The sequence below is a fragment of the Amblyomma americanum genome, chromosome 4, assembly GCF_052857255.1.
Source record: "Amblyomma americanum isolate KBUSLIRL-KWMA chromosome 4, ASM5285725v1, whole genome shotgun sequence".
Lineage (NCBI taxonomy): Eukaryota > Metazoa > Arthropoda > Arachnida > Ixodida > Ixodidae > Amblyomma > Amblyomma americanum.
The window spans coordinates 201,260,406-201,285,651 of NC_135500.1; the positions used below are offsets into that span (position 1 = coordinate 201,260,406).

Consider the following 25,246-nt stretch of genomic DNA (forward strand, 5'->3'; position numbering starts at 1 on the left):
AGCTGTGCGGAGACGGGCACTGTCGGCCGGCAGAACCATCTCCGCACGCTTGCAACTTTTGTGATGGTATATTTCATTCAAGCGTGTGTAAAAAAAAAAAGTTGTGGACGTGCACTGTAGAGGCGCTATAGCCTTGACCTGTGCTGTGATGACACTCATAGCACGCAAGCTGTTAGAGCAAGCCTTTTAGTGCCTGGCGTGATTCGCTTTGAGGGAGGAGTGGTGTCATTGAGAAAGTGGAAGTCTCAATATGCGATGATAACTACACACTACTTGGCAAGCCGCCCGTTCTCCTCGTATACAAGGAGGTCACGTCACCGGAATCGTAGCTTTACAAGCGGGCCGGTATGCGTTTTGCCAGAATAAAACAGAAGCAGTATTGCTCTCGGCTGCCTGGCTTACCGCTTAAAAAACTTTGTTCATTAACTTAGGCACCAGCTAAGGTTAATTACCCAATTTTTATTAGTCGGAGGCGTTGCACAGCTATTTTACCGGCCGCGCTGCTCAGAACGCGACACCAGGTGTTCGTAACGACGCGCGGATAGAGAGTTTTAGCACAGCGTGATCCTTTGTCCGCTGGGAGCTGTGTGCGCATGCGCAGGTGGCGATGAGAGGCACACACCTGCCACTGGGCAGGCGCAGCTTGGTCCCCACGTAAGCGGATGCGGTAGAGCGTATCGCGCTCATCCGACAAAGCACGACGTTTCTACAAAACATTTCAGATGCCTGTAGAAAATTAGCATTTGGTGTTTCGCTTTGCAGAAGGATATCTGGTTGGCTTTCTTGAGGGGCCTGCTTAGACTAAATACATTATCTTGTTCTCACAGAAGTGGGTGAGCGGCGTTTGAAAGGGTTGATTAATGCGGCCGTTTAGGGACTGCTGCAGCTTTGTTATCTCGATTTCGAGATGGCACTCTACGAATCCAGCTGCCTCCGCTCCGGTCTTTCGCTCTCAAAAAAAAAAAAGAAGAAAAAAGGAAAGGGGTCGGTGTAGGGCCACTTGTCGACGCCGGCACTAGCGCGCAGTCTGCGCGCCTATATAGAGCGAGCTCCGCCGCAACCCGATATTATAGCGCGCGTGATGAATAAATTACGGCGAGACGTTTTTATACGTCATGCTCTCGTCGGGTTGGCGACGATGGGCGTATGCAGATGTGGGCTCACTGCCGGCCTGCTTTGATTGTCTGCCCGGCGGACACGTCGCTTTTCATTCTCCCAATCTCTCTATTCGTTATCTCTCTCTCTCGTTCTGCATATTTCTTTTTTTCTTTTTTAGAGCGTTTCAGCCCTGATTTACAGCCCCGCGTGCGAAACATTGCTTTTGCACGGCCGGCGATTAAAAGAGAGAGGAGAAAAAAAACTCAAAACATGAGAAGTCGAGCACGAAAATGCACGAATATATAGCGCCGCCGGGAGAACGAGATAACGGTGGGTGAAAAAGCGCGCTCGCGCCCAGCCGATAGAGCAAGCTCAAAGCGACGTTAATGATCGCGCGCTTTGCTGTTTGTGCTGTCCGCAACGCTCGAGGGAAAGAAAGGCTGTGCCTGAAAGGCAAGAAAATGATAATGTAACGGGAGGCGAGGCTATTCTCGACGCCAGTGTTCATGCATGCGGATGAGGGCAAGGGCTTTGTGGGAGGGAACAGGAGGCAGCACTGCAACGCGGATGGCCGCCTTTGGTATCGCGAACAACCATTCTTAAAGGGGCTCTGAAACGCCTTCCGAGGAGAGGTCATTAACTCACTTAATCACTGCACTGTGTTGCCATGAAAACCGGAGCCAAATAATACTCTTCTACACGCAGCAGACGACCCACAATCGCGCGTCGAAGTTGGCGAGCCCTTCCCGGCGACTTTTTCATGCTCGCACCCTCCTCCGTCCCCCGCATCTGCGTAGACAAGGTGAGAGGTGGCCATTGGTTAGATTCTTTCAGACGTCAGGCAGCTACCGTAGCCGCGGCCAATAAGCCGCTCAGCTCCGGCGGGTCGGGAAGCTCCGCTCCCAGAGGGGGGGTCGGCGAAGGAGCGTCTACCTTCCAGCGTGCAAAAAGTGACGAGAGGAGAGGGAAAGGCGCGAAGACGCTGAAATTCAAATTTTAACTACAGATAACTCAGCTTCTACAAAGCGCATTTAAAAAATCCTTGCTGGACACTATTCGTCAAGCGGCGTGCTTCAATATCCCAGGCATGCCGCAACTTTATTAGAGCGCCCTTCACAGCCCCTTTAATCCGTCCCTGGCGGAGGAGAGGTGGGGAGAAAATGGAGTTGACGTGGGCAAATTCCGCGCACGCGGCTTCTCTATTGACGCATCCTTCGTGGATGCGGTTGTAGCCGCGCGAAAAACGAATTTCGAGGCTCCTCTGGGAATTCGGCCGAATCACGTTTGAGCCAAGTGTTCTTGCGCTACATCCGCCGGATGTCCCTTCGCCTGCTACCTGTGGTTGGCCTGTTACCAGTGGTAACACTCCCGAGGTTTGCGAGAGCGATATTCTTATGATTTCGCGGGCCGAACTCGCTGTAATGGAAGAAGTTCTGGGCTCGGTTTCGTCAGAAGTTCTATGCCAACGCACTCCCGGAGTACGGAGACCGACCACCAATTTCAGGCCCTATTGGTGTTTTCGTCATCATCTTCTGTGCCTGGTTTACCATTTAGCTCTATTCGAATTCCGATGAGCAGCGCCGTAGTTATCAGCGGGCTTGCTATATAGAGTTTCCCCTGGAGGCAGACAAGCGGTACGCGCTGCCCTCTCTCTCTTTCCATCTTCTCTTTCTTACCCAGTCCTTTATTTCACAGCATGCGTCGTGTTGGCTTTTTAATTCCTTTGCGCCGCGTTTTAGTTTCTCGCCGGCCGATTGGCGCCTGTCTGTATGCTCGTGTTCCAGCCGGCCGGAAGTCATTATGCGCAGCCCTGCTTCCCCAACCGCTCCCCGCGCGCCTCCGTCTGCTTGAAGAGGTGGTGTATAGTATGTGCGTAGTGATTTCTGCGCTGCATTCGTCTGCTGTTTTTTTCGGCGCCTTGTCCCTCGCCCGGTGGTACAGAAAGCGACGGCCGAAGGAGGCAGTCAGTTTTTGCCGAGAGACGTGAACAAAGAACACTTGTCCCCCCCCCCCCTTTTTTTTTCCTTTTTTTTCGTTTTGTTTGAACGTTTTTTACGTCGCTAACGCACTTTTCGTTCCTCTGGCTATCTGCTGGCTGTAATTCGTCAGTTTCGATTTTTGTGATTTCGGCGGCGAAGCACTGTGAATTCGGCGAGACCTTTTTGAAGACGCCGGGGGATCGACGCGCAGCTGGGAGCGCCACGACTGCCGAATGAATTGACGCTGTGGAGAAAAGGAAGAAAACTTCACCGTAGCTTCCGAAGGAGCAAGGCCAACTATACGAGAGCAATTTACAGAGCGCATATTTCTCCGCGTGGGCTTCAGTAATAACGTGCGCCTGCTGGCTACTAACCCTGGAGCGCTCCCGCAGCTGGAACTGTCACTCGCCTATAAGTTATATATAGAGAATGAGTGGGGGCTTTGCTATTTGTTCTCAGTCAGAGTAGAACGTGACAAAGTCGTAGGACGGTTATACCAATGTGTAACGTGAGTTTCCTGCAGCGGCAGCTGTTTGCGGTGGCGGACATTGTCTATTTTTTACTACTTGTCTTCTTCACTGATAGAGCGCGCGTGATGCCGCTCACTCACTCGTTACGTCACCGTGTTCGGACTATGACGCGTTGCAGTGACGCCACGCATGACGTCACTGCATGCATACTGACCAATCAGCGTGACGCGGTGCACCAGCTTCACTTTTTCTCCTCCTCCCATTTCGTCGTCTGACTCATTTGCGTTACGCCAACACGAGACGGAAAGTTCCCTTAATAGTTTTGGTTGTAAAATTACATCTCATGCAGGCAGAATCAGAGCTAAGCGTGATGTGCGTTCTCATCGCCGTCACTACTGCGCACTCCTATTTATCATTCTGATCATTTCTTCGTCCCTTGGCATGCACCGCGCAACTAGGCCTGGGGTCTTAATGCGTAGTATTTAAAGCCTCACTGAAAACAAAAATGCGTCGTCGGTCATTAAATTTGCTTATTGCCGTCACTTCCGGTAAAGGCATCGACAGCTTCTAACGCGATCGCATTTCCAACACGTAATGTAATTAGGTGCCCCTGTGCGTTTTTTTTTTAGTTAACACGAGTCCCCGCCCGCATCGAATGCCGTTCAGCATGCATGGAAGAGCAGCATTATAAATTACCACGCGAAGCCGCCATGTTCGACGAGGCTTCTTTTTCTTAGGGCAGTGTGTTTTGGTGCGAAGCGCATGCACGATGCAGTCAACCTCCAGATATGTGACCCTTCCTCATCGTGCGCGTTTGTCTTGCCGAATTTTGATTGCCATACTATAGCGGTAGAGTGAGAAGCTAACTGGCGATTCGAATTGAGGCGAACCGGTGACATCAAAAAATAAATAAATTTGGTGTTTAATGTCCCGAACCGACACGTGGCATATGTGGAAAAGCGTAGTGAAGGGACTCCGGGTTAATTTGGAACACCTGGGGTTCTTTAACGTGCGCTCACATCGCAGGGCACATAGCCGTTGTTGCATTTCGCCTCCGCCGAAATGCGGCCGTCGTGGCCAAGATTCGATCCTGCGACCTTGGTATCAGTTGCCGAATGCCGAAGCCACTGAGGCACCGCGGCGGGTTATGTAAGGCATGACTGGTTTCAGTGAATTTAGTGGTTTTTCCATGCATGCAGAAGGAAATAACTGCGGTAATGGCTCTGCCGGCATAGAATGCCGGGATTTGGGCCAAGAGGTCCAAGGTACGATTCCTGGCTTGGTCAGTGGTTTATAGCTTCACGGCTTCCTCCGCTATCTTGCATGGCGGTGGCCGCTCACCTGGCCGCTCACCTGGCCGCTGTCGACAGAAACCCTGCAAATTTGGCTTATACCTGGTTGGCACCATCTTTGAATATTTCGTGCTTGGAGGTGAGGGGAAAAAAAATTAAGGACGATTACGGTACTCCCTAATGCGAAATTTTAGCGCAGCTCTGTCGGTGTCTCAGGTTCCGTAGACTGTTTTGCTCTGCTGGGTCGTCGGCACGTCTGGCGATGATATTACTCCGGTAGCAGTATTAATTGACGGAGACGACGATGTGCAATGCACGGCGCGAGAGTGTGATCGGCGATAGCCTGGTGCTCTCGTGCTGTGGCCTGTGGCCAGCAAAGCTGATCTATTAGCGGCGTCGCCGGTTCGAATCCCAAGCGCGCAAAATTTATTTATTTATTTATGGTTTGGCTCGGTTACAGCGACGGTGGCGACGCGGCTCAATCCACGAACGGGCGCTTCGGAGCTGCGCTCTAAAAACTTTTTGCGCTCTTTTCCGGATCGAGAAAGTGATAGCGATAGTTGTTGAAACAATAACTATCAATAACTACATATACTCCATTCAGGTGTACATGTAGTTGTCGAGGAATGTGTATGACGGGAGGCATTGTGAGCTATACTGCTGTCAAAAGCCAAGGAATTACAGTGGCCTTGAGCTCATTCAATGCCTGCTGGTCAGCAGCGCGTCTGGACGGCCGTGGACCGGCGTCACTCCATATATTGCATGCGCGTCGGCATCTGATGCGTCGACGTGTTGACCTACAACGCCCCCCATATGCGCCCTGAAAAAAGCCCTCTTTTCTCTCCGGCCGCATCCGCGTTCATATATACGTGGCACCGACACTGTATACGGCCGGGAAGTTTACGCGCTCCTCTTGGCTCGGCATTCGCTTACCTGGCGGCTTATATTTGCTTTCTCCGCGCTGACGGGACCGACGGAACGCCAGCAGTGCGGTCTCTCGGGTGCGTACCTGGTCTACGGCCAGTGTCCCATCTGTGTAAGGACTGAGGAACGAAGCAACAAGTCAGGCCACATTTCCGAGAAACCTGATATAAAGTAGTTTTCAGACAGCGATCTCCGTCGGGGATTAATTTCCCGCAGGCGCATTGAATAAGCGTGGAGCGGTCCGGCGCAGATCGCAAATCGTTTGCGAACCGCAGCTGTCCCTATACCGCTCTGTGTAATCCTGGAGGATTGTTTGTAATGCGTTTCGCGAAATCGTGGTTTTGCTGCTCCGGCGTCCACTCGCACTTCCAGAGTCCGTGACGTCTCGTTGGTGTGGAGCCCCGTCCCAGCCCTGTGGTATACCGTTGTTTAGCGAGGTTTTTTTTGGTGTGCTAGCGCCAGGGCGCCCACTCAGCGATTTCGCCGATGTTGGTCTGTCCGGTCCCATCGTGGCAAGTGCTCACCGTGCCCACCGTAGCGGCAGGTGGCAGTTTAATTAATGATCGGTCGCTCCGGTCCTTAAGGGTAACGGAATGGATTCCAAGAGAAGGCGAGCGTAGCAGGGGGAGAGGGTAGAAAGTTAGGTGGGCGGTTGAGGTTAAGAAGTTTGCGGGGATACGGTGGGCGCATCTGGCAAAGGACAGGGTTAACTGGAGAGACATGGAAGAGGCCTTTGCCCTGCAGTGGGCGTAGTCAGGCTGATGAGGATGATGATGATGATGATGATGACGACGACGGCGATGATGATGGTTGCGAGAGGTTGATCGGAAAGAGCAGCCTTGTCGCACATGACCCACCGCGGTGTCAGCACCTCTCATCGCAGGGCAGTGGCGCACACGCTTAACCGCTCCACCGCTGCCCCAGGTGTGGTGTGAGGTCTCCCAGTGGTCTGTAAATGCAAATTACAAAATTACTGATTCCGCATATATGGGCTTTAATTCATTAACGCAATCGCGTCATACCCGTAAGGCGGAGCTTAAGTTTGATTTCGCCTTTCTTTCCTTGTCTGTAGCCTGCTTGACTGTGAAAAGAGCCGCGAAAGGAAATCTTACCGTGACTAATATTGTTTTAGACATGTAGTCTATAGGCTGTCCATAGACTTCTGTCTATAAAGCCTATAGACTCTGTATAGGCAAACCCTAGAGAAGCCTGTAGTCAATACAAATACTATAGACAGTCTATAGACAATCGATAGAATTATGCTCATACACTTTTAGTAGACTTTTCTCTATAAACAGTCTATAGACTATGAATAGACAGAAAGAAATATCTATAGGAAGGCCGTCTATAAGAAGTCTGTAGACTGTCTATAAGTCATTCTTGCTAGGAAGCGCGCCTAATTCGCATTTGCCCTGACCACGCTAAATCGTCCCTCATTTTTGTGCGTGTGGTTGGTCCGGGTTCTGCGGATCGGCCTTCGCGAAACCCTCGCGTTGCGGTGAACGTGTCGCGCATTCGTGCCGTCCTTTTGACCACATACCATATCTGCATAACGGCGCATTAACGGGCACGACCGGCAGACGTTCGCTGCCTGCAGCGATCGGACTTTTCCATCTGGCCGCCGGCGCGGCGTGTGCGTGCGACCAACGGCGCGGTATTATTGTCCGTCTGTCGCGATTCTCGGTTTGCGCACGAACCTCGCCGGCGTCTTCCCCCCCCCCCCCCCTCCTTCCTTTGTCCGCATCGATCGTCTAGTTAGGCACTTTGGGTCCGCATCACGTGCCTCAGCTCCGTTGAACGCTGCGGCAGCGGTCCTTCTGTTTTCTTTCCTTCGTTTTCTCTAGCCACGGTAACCACCGCTGCGGCAGACAGCTCATGCCTGTGTGGAGAAAGCGTTCTTTGGGAACGCGGGTTTTTCCCCCCGAGCTCGTGCCCCCTGTTCCTGGAAACCTGCAGCGACCGCCACCTGCTTCGGAGTTCGTTGAGCTACGATTCGATGCTCTGCTAAGAAATCGCACCGTAGTGCTACCTAGATGCTTCTGACGAGAACTATTTTCGTTGTATTCATTCGTGTTCGGGCAAATTGGAGCTGGCCTTGAGCTTGTGACGTGATTGTAGAAAGAAAGCAGCGCAAAGGACTGAGACACATAAAAGGAACAGAGGACAACGCTGGACTATCGACTGCGGACCATCGGCCACATTTTGTGTTCCTGTTCTGTGTCTTCGTCCTTTGCGCTGGTTTTCTTTCTACAGTCATGCACCGACTGGCCCAGCTCTCCGCTATACTGAATCTTGTGACGTAAGATCATAAGTTATCTAATGTTTCGCATCCAGCACTTCTGCTGTGTGAAAAAAAACAATAAAATCCCCTAAAGCTAAACTTTGTTCAAGCGCATACTCTATGCCTGCTGCGGTGGTGGCTGTGCGGCTGTAGCAGTCATGGTAGTGAGCACGAGACTGCGATTTAGGTTACCCCCAGTGGCGGCCGCATTTTGGCATAGGCGAGACGCAAAAGTTCCAAATAAATTCCTTGGCAAAGCTGTTCATAAAGCAGTAGCTCTGCGAAAAAAAAAATATACAATTCAGAAACTATCGTTTCCGCATTGTTTTACGCGTTTTGCTCGGATCGCCCGTTTAGCTGCCTCTCTCTGGGCGTTTACATGAGTCCGACAAAAGTCGGGTCGAGTAGGCTGTCAGCCTCGTGTAAACGCAAGGGGGTCGAGCTGAGCGACCGTCGAGTCGGGCTGGGCCAGATCGACTGCAGACGGTGGGTTGACTCGCAGCCCCCTCCGCAAATTACACTTAATCCTCTTTCACGCTTGTGGAAAGCATTTTCTGCACGTGAGAACTGAGAAGAGAAGCGACCGCCGGTCTAATACTCGTAGTAAACCTCGCAGGGCGCGCCGCAACAGTCGACTCGCTAGTATCGAGTTCATATAAACAGACAGTCATAAGCGGCGTTTACATGACGGGGTTGAGTTTAGTTGAGCTGAGAACCGGTTATTGGGTTCATGTGAAGACCACAGAGTCGGATCCAGAAGTCGAGGGAGCGAGTCCAGTCAACTCCGCTGCAGAGGGTGGGTTGACTCGCTCGACCCCAACGGCAGTTAGCATGTAAACGGGATCGAGTCGAAGAGTCGGGTTAGTGGGAGGGGAGATGATAAATGTGAGCCAGTTTTTCGTTTGCGCCGTCGCGCCTCCGGGACAGCGGTGCAGCACCGCGATCGTCGGGGCTGCCACTCCCCTCTCCCGTTGCCTGCTCGACGCTCGGTGTCGCTGCATTTGAACCGGTCTCGACTCGTTAAAATCGAGTTCATGTAAACGCGCAGTTGTCGGAGGTGGGCTGACCTTGATCAACTAGATCCCCTTACTCGACCCACCGCTGTCGGGTTCATGTAAACGAGGCTATAGAGTTGGGTTGACCTTGCTCAACTCGACCCCTGACTCGACTCGCCGCTGTCGGGTTCATGTAAACAAGGCTTCTTACGGTTCTCGCTTCTTGTCTCGTCATTGTGGCCCCCGGTGATGCCTGTTAGAGGTAGTGTTTTTTGCACGCACTCAAAGGCCCCTATCGGAGGATGAGTGCTGCTAACAAGTGCAGAGCACAGTTTCCAGCTTCTTTCACAATGCAGGGGGCGCTGTGTGCGATAGACCCTTTCTAACGGCTTCTTTAGTTGCTGTTTCCGTGTCTTGTTTCGGAAGTCAGAAGATCGTAACGAAGAAAAAGTGGAGTGTTTTGTTGTGAAGTGTGCCTGCAGGACAGGAAAGGGCGCTTCGGTGCTGCGCGTCACACTATCGGCAGCTCCGAGACGGCTCCTATGTAGGGCGCAGCTCTTAAAGAGTTCCCTTTAAAATTTACGACCTGTACCTCTTGCGACAAAGCATGGCGTGTGTATGCTTGCATATAAAAAGGGCGCGCCGTTCTAAATAGCGACGTGCGCGTTATTTATATTCGCCGACTGGCGCTTTCAAAAGGCCGCGAACTCGGCCGCCCACGCATATACACGTTAGGCGCACAATCTACTTCTCTGCCGACTGTTTCGGGCGCGTGCTCAGAGGACCCTAACTCGCGCAGTTCCCGAGAAAGCGTCTCCACCCCCGCGTCGCGAACTGTCAACGTGTGCGCGTGTGTGTCGTTCGTTCGCTCTGCTCACGACGGGCTTCGATCAGGGCCCGTCGTGTCGGGTCGAGACGCGAGTTCCAGGTGCTGCCCGCCGTGCGTGTGTGCCGCATTGTTTATTTTTCTCTTCGTGTATGTGGGTTTATGCGAGTGCGTCTGTTGGCGCGGACGTGGGAGGAAGGGGTGCGTGATTGCTGATCGCCACAGCAGCGTAATATGTATATTTCCGAGCGGGGGCCGCTCGTATCGCCACAACTGGTGCTTTGTTCGACCCCCTTTGCACCGCCTCGGTCGTGTCGATTCGGTTTATTGTTTTGTGTGTGTGGGGGTTTTTGCCGCAATCGAAAGGCAAGGAAGGCGCGTTCGCGGGGTGAAAAAGAGGCTGGAACCTCGTTGGCGGGCGGCCTCGGCCCTCATAAGCTGCCCATTCAGGCTACAATATGCTAATTTTCGCATGCGGTTTCGTGGGCCGTTCAAGTTTCCCTTCGTTTCGTATTTCTTTTGGTTCGGTTTCTTTTGCTGTTTCCTTCAGTCTACGCAGACTGTCGTTTCTATCAGCGCTTCTCTCTCTCTCACCTTCCGTATGCCGTCAATCAGGTGGATTAACACGTTATACCGACGATGTCTTGCGCCGCGTTACTTATTTCCAGGGCGCGATGTAAATTGAGTGCTCCGTGTTTCAACTTTAACCATTTAGCTGTCAGGATATTTCAGCGAGCTTTTCGCGCAGTTTTTCTTTTCCCTTATGAAAAAGAATTTTGCTAGTCTAGTTCCTCTTTTTATTCTTTTTGTATCCTGAACAGAGTTTTTCGTTCTTCTGACAGAAGATAGCTTTGAACTGACTTTGTTTAGACTTTCCTTTCTTCTGACGAAAGAAAGCTCACTTTGAATTGACTTTGTTGTGACGCCTTTGAAGAAAGTGCATGCATATTTCTTGCTTAGTGCATGAGTAAATAGAATACAAGTAAAGCGCATTTCTTTTTTCTCCCTGTGTATTTCTTCCTCCCTTTCTATTTCCCCGATCTATATGCTCAGTTTCGATTTTTTTCTTCTGAGCCGTATAATTTTAGTTATAGACACTGTTTAACCTCTCGTATATATAATTATATTATAATCTTCCTTCATTCGACCTTGAACAAATATAAAATAAACGAGACATGTTTCTTCCATTTTGTGTGTTTCTTTCTGCTTTCCTACGTCCCGCGTGAGAAATTGTTTTTTGGGGACAGGAAAAGGCGAGAATCTGTCTCACATCTCGGCGGACACCTGAACTGCGCCGTAAGAGAAGGGATAAAGGAGGGACTTAGAGAAGAAAGGATGAAAGAGGTACCGTAGTGGAGGTCTCCGGAATAATTTCGACCACTTGGGGATCTTTAACGTGCACTGACATCGCACAGCACACGGGCGCCTTAGCTCTTTTCCTCCATAAAAACGCAGCCGCCGCGGTCGGGTTCGAACCCGGGTTCTCCGGATCAGTTGCCGAGCGCCCTAACCACACAGCCATCGCGGCGGGTAATGGGCTTTGTCTTTTTTTCACTCCAAGAAGTTGACTTTGAGTGGACTCTCCGGCCTCTCGTAAAATGAAATACACACCAGTGTCCTTTCTATGCATGGCCTCGAGGAAACGGGTGGGTACTTGATTGACGAATTAACAGGTTACTGTACGATAGCGAAAATAGTATACCGCAGTTTATTATGGATGGACTGAAATATATCTATCAAGACGCTAATACAGGGCGAACTACTAAATATTCGCAGCTGACTCCATCACAGGCTGCGTATAGTGCTTGAGATAACGAGCGCAAACGCGCTGCCCTCGCGCATATCCTAAGCACGAACAACGTAAAAGGGACGAAACATGCACATCAAAAATAAGTGACAAACAAGCATTGAACAAATATGTCAAAAATAGAAAATAAAAACGTACTGTTCCGCACAATATATTCCGTGTTTTGTTTTTTTACTTTTGCACTGCTTTTTATTACAATTTTGTATTATTACCCAAATTTGTCATGTTATTTCCGGTTGTGATACTTTCTTCTTTAGCCTGATCTTTCGGGCGGATATTAGGAGCAAATTGAAAGGAAGTTCGAAGGAAGGACATCAAAATTGAATTGACGAGCAGTGGCCAATTTTTGGTTCACAGGAAGTTCAAAAGCAATTGTTTCGTTTGGTGTTTGGGCGGTTAACTTTGAATTCAAACGTAATTGGCATTTTCTTAAAGGGACTCTGAAACACCTTCCGAGGAAAGCGCATCAACTCGCTCAATCACTGCATTGTGTTGTCATCAAAACCTGAGCCAAATAATACTCTTCTACACGCAGTAGAGGACCCACAGTCACGCGCGAAAGTTGACGAGCCCTTCCGGGCGACATTTTCATGCTCGCACCCTCCTCCGTCGCTCGCATCTAAGTATACATGTTGAGAGGTGGCTACTGGTTAGATTCTTTCAGACGTGAGGCAGCTACCAAGGCCGCGGTCAATAAGAGGCGTATCTCCGGCGAGTCAGGAAGCTCTCCCCCGGAGGTGTGGGGCCGGCGGAGGAGCGCAGACCTTCCAGTGTGCAAAAAGTGACGAGAGGAGGGGAAAAGGCGCGAAGACGCTGATATTCAAATTTTGACTACACATAACACAGCTTCTACAAAGCGCATTAAAAAAAAAATTCTTGCTGGACAGTATTCGTGAAGCGGCGTGCTTTAACATCCCAGCACTACTGGAGCTTTATTAGAGCCCCTTTCAGAGTCCTTTTAAGGGCATGGTATATTTTATTTCCTGTTCTCTCTGCTATTTTGCTTAGTTTTTGTTCTTTGATAGAATGAAAGAAAAAAAACTCAAAAACACCCGGACGTTTCGTCATTTCCCAGGGTGAAGGAACGCCAGCGGTAAGCTGTACATGTATCGGGCACCTGCACCATGTGCGCTCTGTCCTAGGACTCTAAACACGAATACGCCTATATGGGAGTAAAAAGAGAGTTAGCCGTCCCCTAGCGCACCCTATAAGATATGCTGCCCAAGTTCAGGAGTAGATTTCAATCACTAAACATACAGAATGCTTACTCTTGGAAACGGAGGTATGTTCCCATTGTAAAGTATCGTAACCTGTTACAGTTAGCAATACTGATCTGGAGTTCCCGGGTTCGAACCCGACCGCGGCGGCTGCGTTTTCATGGAGGCAAAACGCTAAGGCGCCCGTGTGCTGTGCGATGTCAGTGCATGTTAAAGATCCCCAGGTGGTCGAAATTATTCCGGAGCCCTCCCCTACGGCACCTATTTCTCTTTCTTCTTTCACTCCCTCCTTCATCCCTTCCCTTACGGCGCGGTTCAGGTGTCCAACGATATATGAGACAGATACTGCGCCATTTCCTTTCCCCAAAAACCAATTATTATTATTATTACAGTTAGCAATGGGAAGAAGCTACCGGAAGTCCTGAGGCTTTGCAATAGATGAGATTTAAACCTATATTAAAATCTTCGTGACTGCTAGAACTTCGCATGAAGAGGGAATTAGCTTCCGTTGCCAACCGTAATTATTCCGTATTTTAGTGATGTAAATCTACCACAGGGCTTGGGCAGTTTCCCCCCCCCCCCCCCCCGCCCCTAAAAGGGAGGGTGCTAGAGGGCAGCTTACTCCCTTGTCACTCATTCCGTGTTTAGAGTTTAAGACGCCGTTTATACCCCCGACACTATTTCGTAGAGCTGTCGCTGCACTGAGCTGCCGTCTTGAGCGAGTGGATCATCGTATAGAGTTTCTCAATACATACCTAGAGGGAAAGTAGGCGGCACTACACGTCACTCACCGTCGAGGGGAGGGCCAGAAATGCCGGGAGCTTATTTCGTGTTTGGTTGCCTATTGTAGGGCACGAAGCGTGGAATCAGCCGTAACAATACGACTCTTCTCACGGCAGACCTCGAAGAAATGCTCTGAGAAAGTTTTCATACCAGCCTAACGACCGCGCTAAATTTCTTGAAGAAGTGAAAGGCGCGCTATTAAAATAAATTCATCTGACCGCAGTGGAGAACTTCGCGGCGCGCCTAAGCGATTCCAAGGCAGAACCAACGTTTTCGACCAAACCAGCTAAGCCAAGCAAAATATAAGAAACCTCGTCTTCCCGGCATTCCCACGGTGGACGCAAGGAGGGCTGTTTAATAAGAAACTCGCTTAGACGGTGGCGCCAGCTTTCCCTCTAGGTAATATTGAGAAACTCTATGTGGAGCAGCGAGCTATATAGTCGCGTTATGCTCCGCGCATGCGCTGCGTAATGCTCTTCAGTCGGGTACTTTAGGCGCGCGTTTCGCATAGCACGGTGTGCACAGAGAGAACATTTCTCCGTGGCGCGCAGTGCCTCCGGATGCGTGCGTGCGTATGCAGAACGCGGGCGCTTGGTCTAAACTTGATTATGGCGACGCAGTCCATGCACCCATTTCGCCTCTTCGTTCCCTTGCTTCCCCTGTGGCTGTCTCTGAGGCGTTGTCTTCAAACCATCCCAGCGTACGATGTCCAAGTACAGTCGCTTGCAGATCTTGTTAGCGCGCTAATGCCACGGCCGGAGTGCTTGCGCCGCATAAAGAGCAGAGTTTCTCATTCCGCCCTCGTAAATAGGCACTCGCGCGACGTTACAGCGAGAGCCGCTCGCCTCCCGTGTGTGTCGTTCCGGTCGACGAGCCGTTTGTCGGCCCGCGGCCGGTCGGCTTCTTCCGTTGTTTCGCGCCTGCCTCCAACGTTCCCCAGAAGTGCCGCGTTCTGCGGAATAACTGGCGGCTCTCCTTGAGCGCGCTGTTTCTCGCGATCGCGGGAAGAACGCTCCTTGCTTGTATTAGGCCCTCCCGCGCGGCTGCATTGTGTTCGTCGGAATGAGCCGGGAGCCGAGCCATCTCAGAAGTGCTCGCGCAAGGGCACACGCGATCGTATCGTATGCCTGGACGTATATGAACCCGGGGGTACTTCTGCAGAAAGCGCTCGTATGCCGGTAGGTATTCTCGCTATTTCTTTTCTTATCCCGACCTTTGTAGTACCTTCCTTAGGCGAAGCCGCTGGAACCGAATGCTGTTAGCAAGGTTATGTGGGTGACGTAGAAGAAACTGTAGAGGAGGGGGGCCTCGTGTTCCAGGTATAAGCAAAGAAAGCACGTGAGTATATGCTTGCTTCTCTTGTGCATAAACTGCACGCCCAACGGAAACTTCATGAAATTTTGACTCGCGTTGCCGCTTCTATTACTTTCTAGGTGATTCAATGGAAGCTGTTATTGTCTTCAGTTTCCTCAGTCCGTTTTCAATTCGAGCTTGGAATGGCAATATATAGTGGCGGGTGAGATCACCGTGACGTAGTTTGGGCAACCCAGTTGCAGCGATTCTAGCGGACGCAACCCCTGCTCCATGCTTGTCTGTTCGCGAGCAGACAAGCAGCGGGGGTTGCGTCACGTCAACAGAACAGCCGGGCAGACGACGCTGGAACTGGAAAGCGCTCTGTGCGCATGCGCTTACTCTCGTCCGTTTCGCCTATAGCGCTCCTGCGTGGGACGCTGAACGACCGTCTGGCCAACGCTCCCGTTATGTCACTAAAAAATTGGTGAGCTGTACAGTCCGTCGACGCCTTATTGTGCGCGTAAAACGAGGGTGTCTGCGCGGCCGCGCTGCAGTGGAGGTCATACCCCCCGGCTGCGCTGCCTCGAGACGCTTTTAATGGCCGCCGTCTTTTTTTAGACGTCTCTCCGTGCACAGCTAACTAGCTGCAGGGGAGGAGCCGTTTCGCGAAGCTGTTAAGGGGGTCGTTACAGGCCCTAACGTGTGAAGAAATAAGCGCAGTCAGGCCGGCAGGTGAAGTCGATTATGCCACGCGCAGGACACTGTTGCGCTGCTGTCGGCGCGGCGGTGAACTGAACGAATAAAGGACGTCATCCGAGGTTATTATGGAGACGTAAGTGAGCGAGAAGACCGGGAGCGAGCGAGTCGCGCCTCGCGGATGCCCGATGAGGTCACGCGGATGTGGCGAGAACGGCGGCACGCCGACATTAGCGCCGGCGCTAAGGTCGTTCCTGACGCCCGAGAGCGGCGTTAGCGCCGGAGCACTCCTGAGAGCGCTGATTGATGGCGAAATAATTACGGCGGCTGCAGCGCACGCACCATTCCTTGGGAAGGATTGGTGCCCGGTCGCGCGGTCGAATGGCCCAGGTCTGTGCCGTTCTGCTGGGGGGCGTTAATCGTTCGGGCTTGATTAGCGAAGCGCGGGGAATGGATCTTTGGCGGCCAGTGCGCAGGCATGCGCAGTCGTACTTTGGACGTTTTCGTCGTCGACTGATGCGTTGCCTTACGCGGGGACAAAGCCCGAAGGATAATTGCGGACTTCGTGGAGCGTATTGGATTCCGGGAGACATGTTTGGGCAGCTTCCTGCAGAGCGCCACTGTGCGAATGGCCGTCCGAACAGTTATCGGAAAGTCGTGTGCGCGTTAAGCCCCGAAATTGAAATGGTCACAGCACGACAGATTAGTCATCTTTGTGTAATTAATCACTCCAGAGTGGGCTTTTACGCACCTCGTTAACGAGCACTCCAATCACGAAGATTTATTGCGTCCTGCTGCTTTCGTTGACTGTAACTAACGGTGTCAGATGGTATACGAGTGAGAGTCGGTGTGCTGTTTTTCCGAAACAAAAAATAGAAGAGAGGCGTTTCTACCCAGACCGAGCACTTTGCTGCTGCCTGTTGTTTTTCTTTTGCTCGCCTCACGGGGAGCAGAATTTTTTTTTCTTTAGGAAAGTAGAATGGCGCAGTATGTCTCAAATATCGGCGGACACCTGAACCACGCCTTAAGGGAAGGGATAAAGGAGGGGATGAGAGAAAGGAGAAAAAGGTGCTTTAGTGGAGGGCTCCGGAATGTTTTCGACCGCATGGGCATCTTTAAACTTGCACTGGCATCGCACAGCACACGGGCGTCTTAGCGTTTCGCCTCCATCGAAACGCGTCAGAAGACGTAGTGACATATACACCGACGCGGTCGTGAGCGACACGTCTGTACGAGTGGCGTCGTATGCTGGCATTCGTGATTCTACAGATTACAGGAGCACACGAACGATCTGGCTGTCTCTCTGGCAGCGCCATCTAACGTCACACCAGACTACTTCTGTGGACGCCTGGCGCAGTTTTGATGCGACTGCGTTTTTATCTTCGTTTGCTTCTAAAGAAGCAGGCAAGGTAGGCGTATTAGGGCTGCCGTTTATGATACGTCTCTTGTAACGGCAGCCTTTCTGTGAGACATTGTGGAAACAATGAATAACTGCGCAAAAAGGACGGGACAAAAGAGAAGAATCACACGAGACAAGCGCAGACTGACAACTGGTTTATTGCACCAACGCCTCCTTCCTTCGACAACAAAGCGCATGCGCACCAACCGCAAAGACAAAAGCCATAATCATCACGTCAAACCAAGAAACTCCAACACCTTGCGGTACAGGTGTATGGAAGCCTCGCTAGCACATTTGTCAGGCCCTAATCTCGCAATTTCCAAGGCTTCAATAATTTCACGTTCTTTTTTGTCCCTCGCGCGTCCGATAACCTTAGTCCTGCCGAAAAGTGTTAACCAGTTTCACCAGTGTTACAAGTGTTAGCCAGTTTTAGCTAATTATACGGCTATCGAAAGTAAGTAGGCTTACTTGGTAAATCGGTCAACTTCACCGATAAGCGGCTTGCAGTGAAGGGATGGTCTGCATTGACAATGTTGCTATTAAGCCAGCCTTGCTTTGGTAGACAGTTTAGATCTAAACATGGGAAACTCTGCGTGTGCAGCACGAGCGCGCGTGCGCTGTTTACCTTTCCACATTTTAGCGGCACGCGAAGGTCGCGAACGAGTTCACATATATTCCCCGCACCCGCATACCCGCCGCGGTGGCTCAGTGGTTAGGGCGCTCGACTGCTGATCCGGAGTTCCCGGGTTCGAACCGGACCGCGGCGGCTGCGTTTTTATGGAGGAAAAACGCTAAGGCGCCCGTGTGCTGTGCGATGTCAGTGCACGTTAAACATCCCCAGGTGGTGGAAATTATTCCGGAGCCCTCCACTACGGCACCTCTCTCTTCCTTTCTTCTTTCACTCCCTCCTTTATCCCTTCCCTTACGGCGCGGTTCAGGTGTCCAACGATATATGAGACAGATACTGCGCCATTTCCTTTCCCCCCCCAAAACCAATTATTATTATTATTCCCCGCACCCTCGTTCCGTAACCGTTTAAAGCGAGCTGCGCACTGCGGGAACGTCGTCAGGGGGACACCTTCCGTGTTCAACGGCATTGGTGCCCCTTTCTGGGTTGTTTCGCGGCAATCTCATTAGGAGCCCGTCGTGAGCTTCTGATCGAGACGCGCGCAGCTGGATGCTTTAATTGCTTTCTCCTCTGTGTTTCCGAGACGAGTGCGCGCGCCTGCGCTAATCTCGAAGCCCTTGTCTTTATTTTTTCTATTGTTACCGGTCTTTGTAGCGCCCACGGCGAAGTTTCCGTGCCGCGTACTTAATTGCGAGTCCCGTTCGCCGTGCTGCGTTCTATTTTATCACCAAAGTGTGCTAATTGTTTCTCGTTGTCGCTCGCGGAAAGCTGTGCCATAATTTTTGCGAGGTTATGTGCGCAACTGTCGAGGTTGATCTGCGCCGCGTCTGATGTCAGTGTAGTCGGTCACGGCGGTGCGATGTGACTATGTCTAGTTAACGTGTGCTTTTATCTTATTCTAGGGGTGGTGAAGGGTTCCCCGTAGGGCGTTGAGAGCGACAACGGGACGCCCCTCCCCACGTTGTTGTTTTGCCGGGCGCCCGTGCACGCATACGCCCAACACAAAGTGCTACGCTGACGGATTTAAAGGAGAGTTTGAAACTGCTCTGCGTTACCAGAAACGTCTCAGTCCAGGCATCATACACACCTTACAAATGGTTAGCACGGTACACTTTCGAATTGATGGCAGGATAGTTTTCAAGACAGTTTTGACACCAACATCCGCAAGTAGGAGAGAGAGAGAGAGAGAGAGAGAGACGATGTTCTTGGTGATCATGAAAGAAGGGGGGGGGGGGTGCGTTCGGCGCGTGCAGTAATCTCTCTCTCAGGGAGGAAATGATCGCTGCGCCACAAGTAGGAATGTGCGCACTGGAAGAATGCAATGCGCGTGTACAAAAGAAAAAAAAAGAAACATCGTGTACACAGATTTGAAACAGAGGACTCGAAAAAGAAGATAAGAAAATAAGACAGAGTGACAAGTTCCGCACTGTATACATCAGAACATTTGCTGGTTCTAGAATAGTAATTCAGCTATACTTATTTCAGACGAGCACACAGACAGACGTGACGGGAAACAAGGCAACGTGCTTTATTAAGCGAACATTTGCTGGTGAAGGAACAAACAGCCAGAATACACGTGTGTTCGAATAAGTAAAAATTGACGCACAAATACAAAATGCTTTCCGTCGTATAAAAAGTCAAGCCTTCTGCAGGCCTCCGTCGTATCGCTTTTTGTCACATTCGCTTCCTCGTCCCTCCATCCGTCCTTTTTTTTCTTCTTGTAGGTGGATGGATCGCAGAGCGGCGCCTCTACGGGTTGATATATCGCGTCGTATACTATACGTGACAGCTACACTAGCCGTAAATTGTTCTTGTTCCGTGCACACTAGGAAGACGCGTATGACGGGCGCACCCTATATAGTATATCGCCGACGCTGTGTCTGTCGCTTCTTGTCTTTCTGTCCCGTTTTTCGCGCCGTTTCCTTGCCGTAATCATGAACCAACCGGCCCAACAATCTTCCCTTTTGCTGTCATTCCTCTTGAACACCGGATATGGAGAGAAATCAGCAGCTCGCTGCGCTAAACCGTGCAGACCATGCGCGCACGGAATGCGATAAAACGGGCTTTTGTTGCGGGACTACTCATTTTTCTGAATGGTGACCTCAAAATTTGCAATTCAGCATCGCGCATGTTCCGAGCCGTCCTTTTCTGTTGCACTAGTGAAGCCTTATCAAGTCAAAGAGCGCTACGAGGAACTTGCGCTGAAGTTTGCGGTGCCGATTGCAGCGCCATAACACACTGCCTAGCGAGAAGAGCAAGCAGTTTTGGGTAGTACCATTAGTACTTTTCCGCGCCACCTTCAGGCGCTTATTGGCGTGAGCCTCCGCGCTCTGTCGAAGGCGCACGTGCCGTGCGTCAGCTATATGGGCTACGCCGAGAGAAGCTAGGCAATGAATGCTGTCAGCCAAACGCGGGTGTCTAATCGCTCAGAATGTGTTCTCGCCTTTGCAGCGGCCCAAGCGACTGACAAAAGCAGTTTTGAGTCATCGAATGGAACAATTGCAGTGCCACCTTGGCAGCGCAGGTTCCCTATTGCTGACACCTCGCTGTGCGCACTCTGCTAGTTCGCGTTACATTAAGTGTGTGATTTGAAGGCCTTCCCAGTATTTAATTTACACGGTCCATCATCGTCAGCACCAGCCTGACTGCGCCCACTGCGGGACAAAGTCCTCTTTCATATCTCTCTAAATAGCCCTGTCCTGTGCCAGCTGCGCCCACCCCGTCCCCGCAAACTTCTCTGTCTGGTCCGCCCACCTGACTTTCTGTCGCCCCCTGCTACGCTTCCCGTCCCTTGGAATCCAGTCTGTTACCCTTTGGGACCATCGGTTATCTTGTCTTCCCATACACGCCCCGAACAATAGCGTTGCGCCGCGCTTATGACCGTTCCGCTGCTGATGTACAATTGCGCCCAGGCTTTGAAGTAAACCTGCAGATGTTCGTTGCAAGCATGAAATGTTTGTGGTTTCCATGGCGCGAGTTCTCGCAATGTGCGGGTTCTGTTCACGATCGCGTCACCCCGTTATTTTTGCGTATGTCATCGCTACTGCTGCCGACGTCTTATGTACCGCGGTTCCACGAATAGGAAACATTTCTGATTGTGTAAATAGTTTGTACATATTACTTCTCCCCGATCCTCTATTCCTGTCCCCTCACCTCTTTCATTTCATTTCTCCATTCTGCCTGCTATCCTTTATTTCCGCTGCCCCAGCTCAGGTGCTTCAGTATCGATGGCAGATGCCGGGGCTAGCAAAAATCTTTTCCTTCCTTTTTACTATTATTTTTAATAAAACCACTACCACCACCACCGCCATTGAGAGAATGATGCTGAAGTAATAACGCTATACGTATTACTGCGGTAATAAACAACGTGTCGCATGCGACCCGTGCTTTAGTTGCATAGAGTCGCGCGATGTGCATGCGGCTTCATAAATGAATGTGCAAATGCGTAGCTATAAAACAGGCGTCAGTGGCGTTCATTAGCATATGATTTAAGTGTCTCGGAGGAGTAGGAGCGATGCGGAGACGCACTTGTCGATTAATGTCACGCTTCATTAAGGTGCATAAAAAGGATCTTGCTTTATTAATGGCAAAATCTGCAACAAGTACTATTGCCTAGGTGAAAGTGAACGTAAATGATCATTTTGTACGCTGTGTATGCATAATGCATCTTTCCTGATGAAGCGATATGGCAGTGAGCCTTTTATTTTCGCAAGGAAATTTTTGTCAGTTAATTTTTACGTTCCTGTATACGCTCGCATACTTTTCATGATTCCCGAACTTGACTCCGTTGTTTATGTTGAATAAAATACAAGATGCTGAGGAATGATTTAGCGATTGAATCTAACACGCTACGCTCATTCGTGTCTCTCTCTCTCTCTCTCTCACACACACACACACACACACACACACACACACACACACACACACACACACACACACACACACACACACACACACTCACTCACTCACTCACTCACTCACTCACTCACTCACTCACTCACTCACTCACTCACTCACTCACTCACTCACTCACTCACTCACTCACTCACTCACTCACTCTCACTCACTCACTCACTCTCTCTCTCCCCCAGTTTTTTCATTCTTATTCATATTACTGACATTGCTATCTATGTAAGCCGTATCGCAAGGCGAACACAGTGCTTTGAAGGATCACACCACTCGTCTTTCGATGGCAGCCTCATCAAGCGAAATATTCCGCTTGAGCTCCTTCGCTTGAACACGCACCCCTTAACTACATGGCGCAGTGTTTCCAGGTGGATGCTGCTGGTTTTTTGCAGTTGTTTATAACTGGGACATAATTAAAACTTTGCCAGGACGACGCCTTGCAGTGCAGTGCCTTAGCCGACGCGCGTCAGAACGTGAAAACGTCAGCGACTGCTGTGTCTGTTAACTTTTGTTTTGCTTGATTTTTTTCTGTCGCTCTTGTCGCCAAGGAAAATCTTTAAGAAGCTCTGCCTCGACGCACTGTCGAGTACGAGACTGCATTTTGATATTGATTCCGCTGCCTCCCGGATATTAAAACACACGCTTCACGTCGTGTTCGCGCCAGATTTGATGCACTTCGACTCCTCTCACACTTTTGGTTGTCGATTAACTGCGTCTGACGGTGCCCTAACCGCCTGGTTAGATTTGTTTGCTAGGGTGAAGCCAGTCTTGGAGTACCCGTGGTTCAGTGAAGTTCGTGCAGCCGTTATATTATAGTTTCGAAAGAGTCCTTCATCTCATCGTTACTACCTCATGCGTGTGCTTTTAAGGTGGATTTTGTTGTTTGTCTTCGTCTTGCATATTAAGTCGAACTATTAATAGGATAGGCTTAGGCGCTGTCACGTTTCGCGACATAAATTAATGACAAAGGTCACTTAATGACGTCCACACAGCGCACCACATTGGGAGCTGTTTTTAGTGCCTATTTATTTGTTTTATTTATTTTCATGTACTGCAGCCTCGCAGGAGGCAATGGCAGGAGGGGATAAAAAATCCACTAATTAACAGTAACATTCATTAGCGTATGCAATAATATGAAAGCGCTAGGAAACGCAAGTAAAAAAAAGTCACATAAAAATCTTAAAATCCTTTTTTTTTCACAGACAGAGCACGAGTAGGGCCAAGGAGGGAGTTCCAAATTTCTGTAGTGCGCGGAAGAACGTTGTATTTGAACGAGTCACTAAGATTGAAATGTGAAATGTTTAGTTCGTGATAGCCTCTTCACAGTGATGGCTTAGAAAATTTTGAATAGTTTTCATGTGACTCAAATCACGATAGGGCATAAAAAGTTACAACAAGCATAAACGAAGTCAGGAAGAGGTGGCAAACCTTAACTAGACAGTAAACTATAGACGACCTAGACGACGTGCAGCTCTTGGCGTTGGCTTCGTGAATACTCTGCAGATGACATCTCCAGTTCCCTCAAGGGCTGGAATGCCGAAGTTAGGCGTAAATGTGAAGTTCGGCTAAGCGGAGGGCGGAAATTCAACTCTGATATGGAGCGCCGACTCACTCGGAGAAGTTAATCAAGCAGTCTGAAGTTTGAGATTGCCCTGACTTCGGACCGCCTACCGAGAATAAACTCGTGTGGCTTAATATGACTAGAGGTCATTAGTGACTTCGCGAAGCGTGTTCTCCGCTCGCATGCAGCGCAAAATATACGTTCTTGCATGGATGTGTATGTCTTTGTGTGTGTGGCTGTGTGTTCACAGCTTATTCGCGTATATTCTGTATAGTCGTTAGTGTCTCAGCACTGTCTGGTTCCTTGACTGCGTGCTTTCTTTTTGTGCAAACACTGTCTGGTACTAAGAGTACTGTGCTTGTGCTTGCTATAGACAATCAAAGGGTATAAAATAACCGGTGACCTAGACAGCGACGTAGCCCATAGGGTTGCTTTGACGCGTAAAAATCCAATAATTGACAACTTTATAGCCGGCAGGTCGCATGTTTTCAGTGCAGCATTTGAGCCGAATCTGGAATCGCGCCCGTGTAACCTGTGGTCTCGCACAGCTAGTCTTCGAGTTTAATACCAGCACGTGAGTTGAATCGTGGTGACGACAATCGCTGCATATATTTTTGCCCCCCTCTCCCTCTTCTCGTGCGCAGGTCGGCGGACGGCGTGAGCGGGGCTGTCCGGGATGCATCGCCTGTCCTCCTCCTGACGTCGTGCGCCCCCTGCCGGAGCCATGCGTCGCAACACGCGGCGCCTGCTCAAGCTGGCGCTGACGGCGCTGGCGCTGGTGCTGTGCACCTCACTACTCTTCCGGAGCCTCGTGGGAAACCAGGTGCTGGACTACGTGGCCGGCGGCGGATCCTTCCTGCCCAGGGCGCCCCGGGAACACAACGGCCCAGAGGTCAGTGACCCCTCGCTCCTCTCTCTTACAGCGAGGCCCTTTCGCGTGGACTTCTTAAGTGTAGTAGGCTGGCGTTGACGATGCAAAGCAGCAGGAGGAAAAAAGAAACAAGAACGCTCGTCTTTTGTGCGTCGTCTGCTGGCATCGCTTTCCGTTACTAGGATTCTTGATGGGGTCTTTTCGGTGAGTTCTTCGGTTCATGAGAACGGTCGTGGTCCGAACACCTTGGGAAATCGGACGAAGGAAGGCTGTAAACTGCTGTAAGAGGGATGGATTCGTCAGGCTTCTAACCTCCGTCATCCTGTTCCATGCTCAGTTCACCGAATGTCGGTCCGAACTGTTGCGTTAGGCGTCGCCAGCAGGCACCTAATCCAATAAGAGGCCTCGAGTTTTTTGCCGTCTGCAGTGTGAAAGTAGCCGAAGCGTTCCTTTATTGCGCCCTCGATTTACCTGCCATTTCAGTACTCGGTCCCTAGACCCCCCTCATTTCTCTCTTTTTTTTTTCTTCTTGAGACTGGCGAAACGCAAGAGCCCCGTTTACTGTGCGACGTCAGTGCGCGTTATAGATCCCCGGGTGCTCGAAATTTACTCAGAGCCTTTCGCTGTAGCACCTCTTTCGCTCTCCCTTCTTTCACTCCCTCCTTGGTCCCTATCTTTAAGCCCCAACTCGATGGACACATCCTACGCGTACCAGCGGAGCGCCTACGCGCACGGGCGTACGCTGGATCCTGTCTGCGCATGCGCAAAGCGCGACGCGCGCGCAGGCGCGAGCAGGGGCAGATATCTGTCCATGTCAGATATCCGCGCCTGAGCGCGCGCGCTTGCGCGCGCTGTCGGAATCGGGGTCCGGTTTACAACAATAGGAGGACGGCGGGGGCTCTCGCGGACTCTTTTCTTTATGGCTTGAACCTATCCCAGGTTCCTGGAACTTTTCTTCGCGGTTTAAGTTGTCCTTTCAGCGCCCCCCAAGTCCCCTTTCTTCACGCTTGAAATTCCTTCGGTCGGCTCGAGAGGGGGAACGCCCCAGCACAGGGAGCATGGAGGTGTATGACTTTTTTCGACGCTTGGCACGGCGCGGCGCTGGGCGCGTAGGCGCTCCGCCGTACGCCTAGGATGTGTGCATCGAGTTGGGGCTTTACGGTGCGGCTGAAGTGTCCACCCAGAAGTGAGGCAGTTATTGGCAATTTCCTTTCTTCAAA

General features: G+C 50.8%; 1 protein-coding gene across 1 annotated transcript in view; it reads left to right on the forward strand.

Annotated features, from left to right (window-relative positions):
* Window positions 1-25,246, forward strand: part of LOC144129076 (putative polypeptide N-acetylgalactosaminyltransferase 10) — a 203,154-nt gene that overhangs the window by 20,779 nt on the left and 157,129 nt on the right. Inside the window, 1 exon segment of the mRNA XM_077662966.1 lies at window positions 23,800-24,047. Within this exon segment, the coding sequence (XP_077519092.1) occupies window positions 23,880-24,047 (168 nt within the window). The 5' untranslated portion in view covers window positions 23,800-23,879.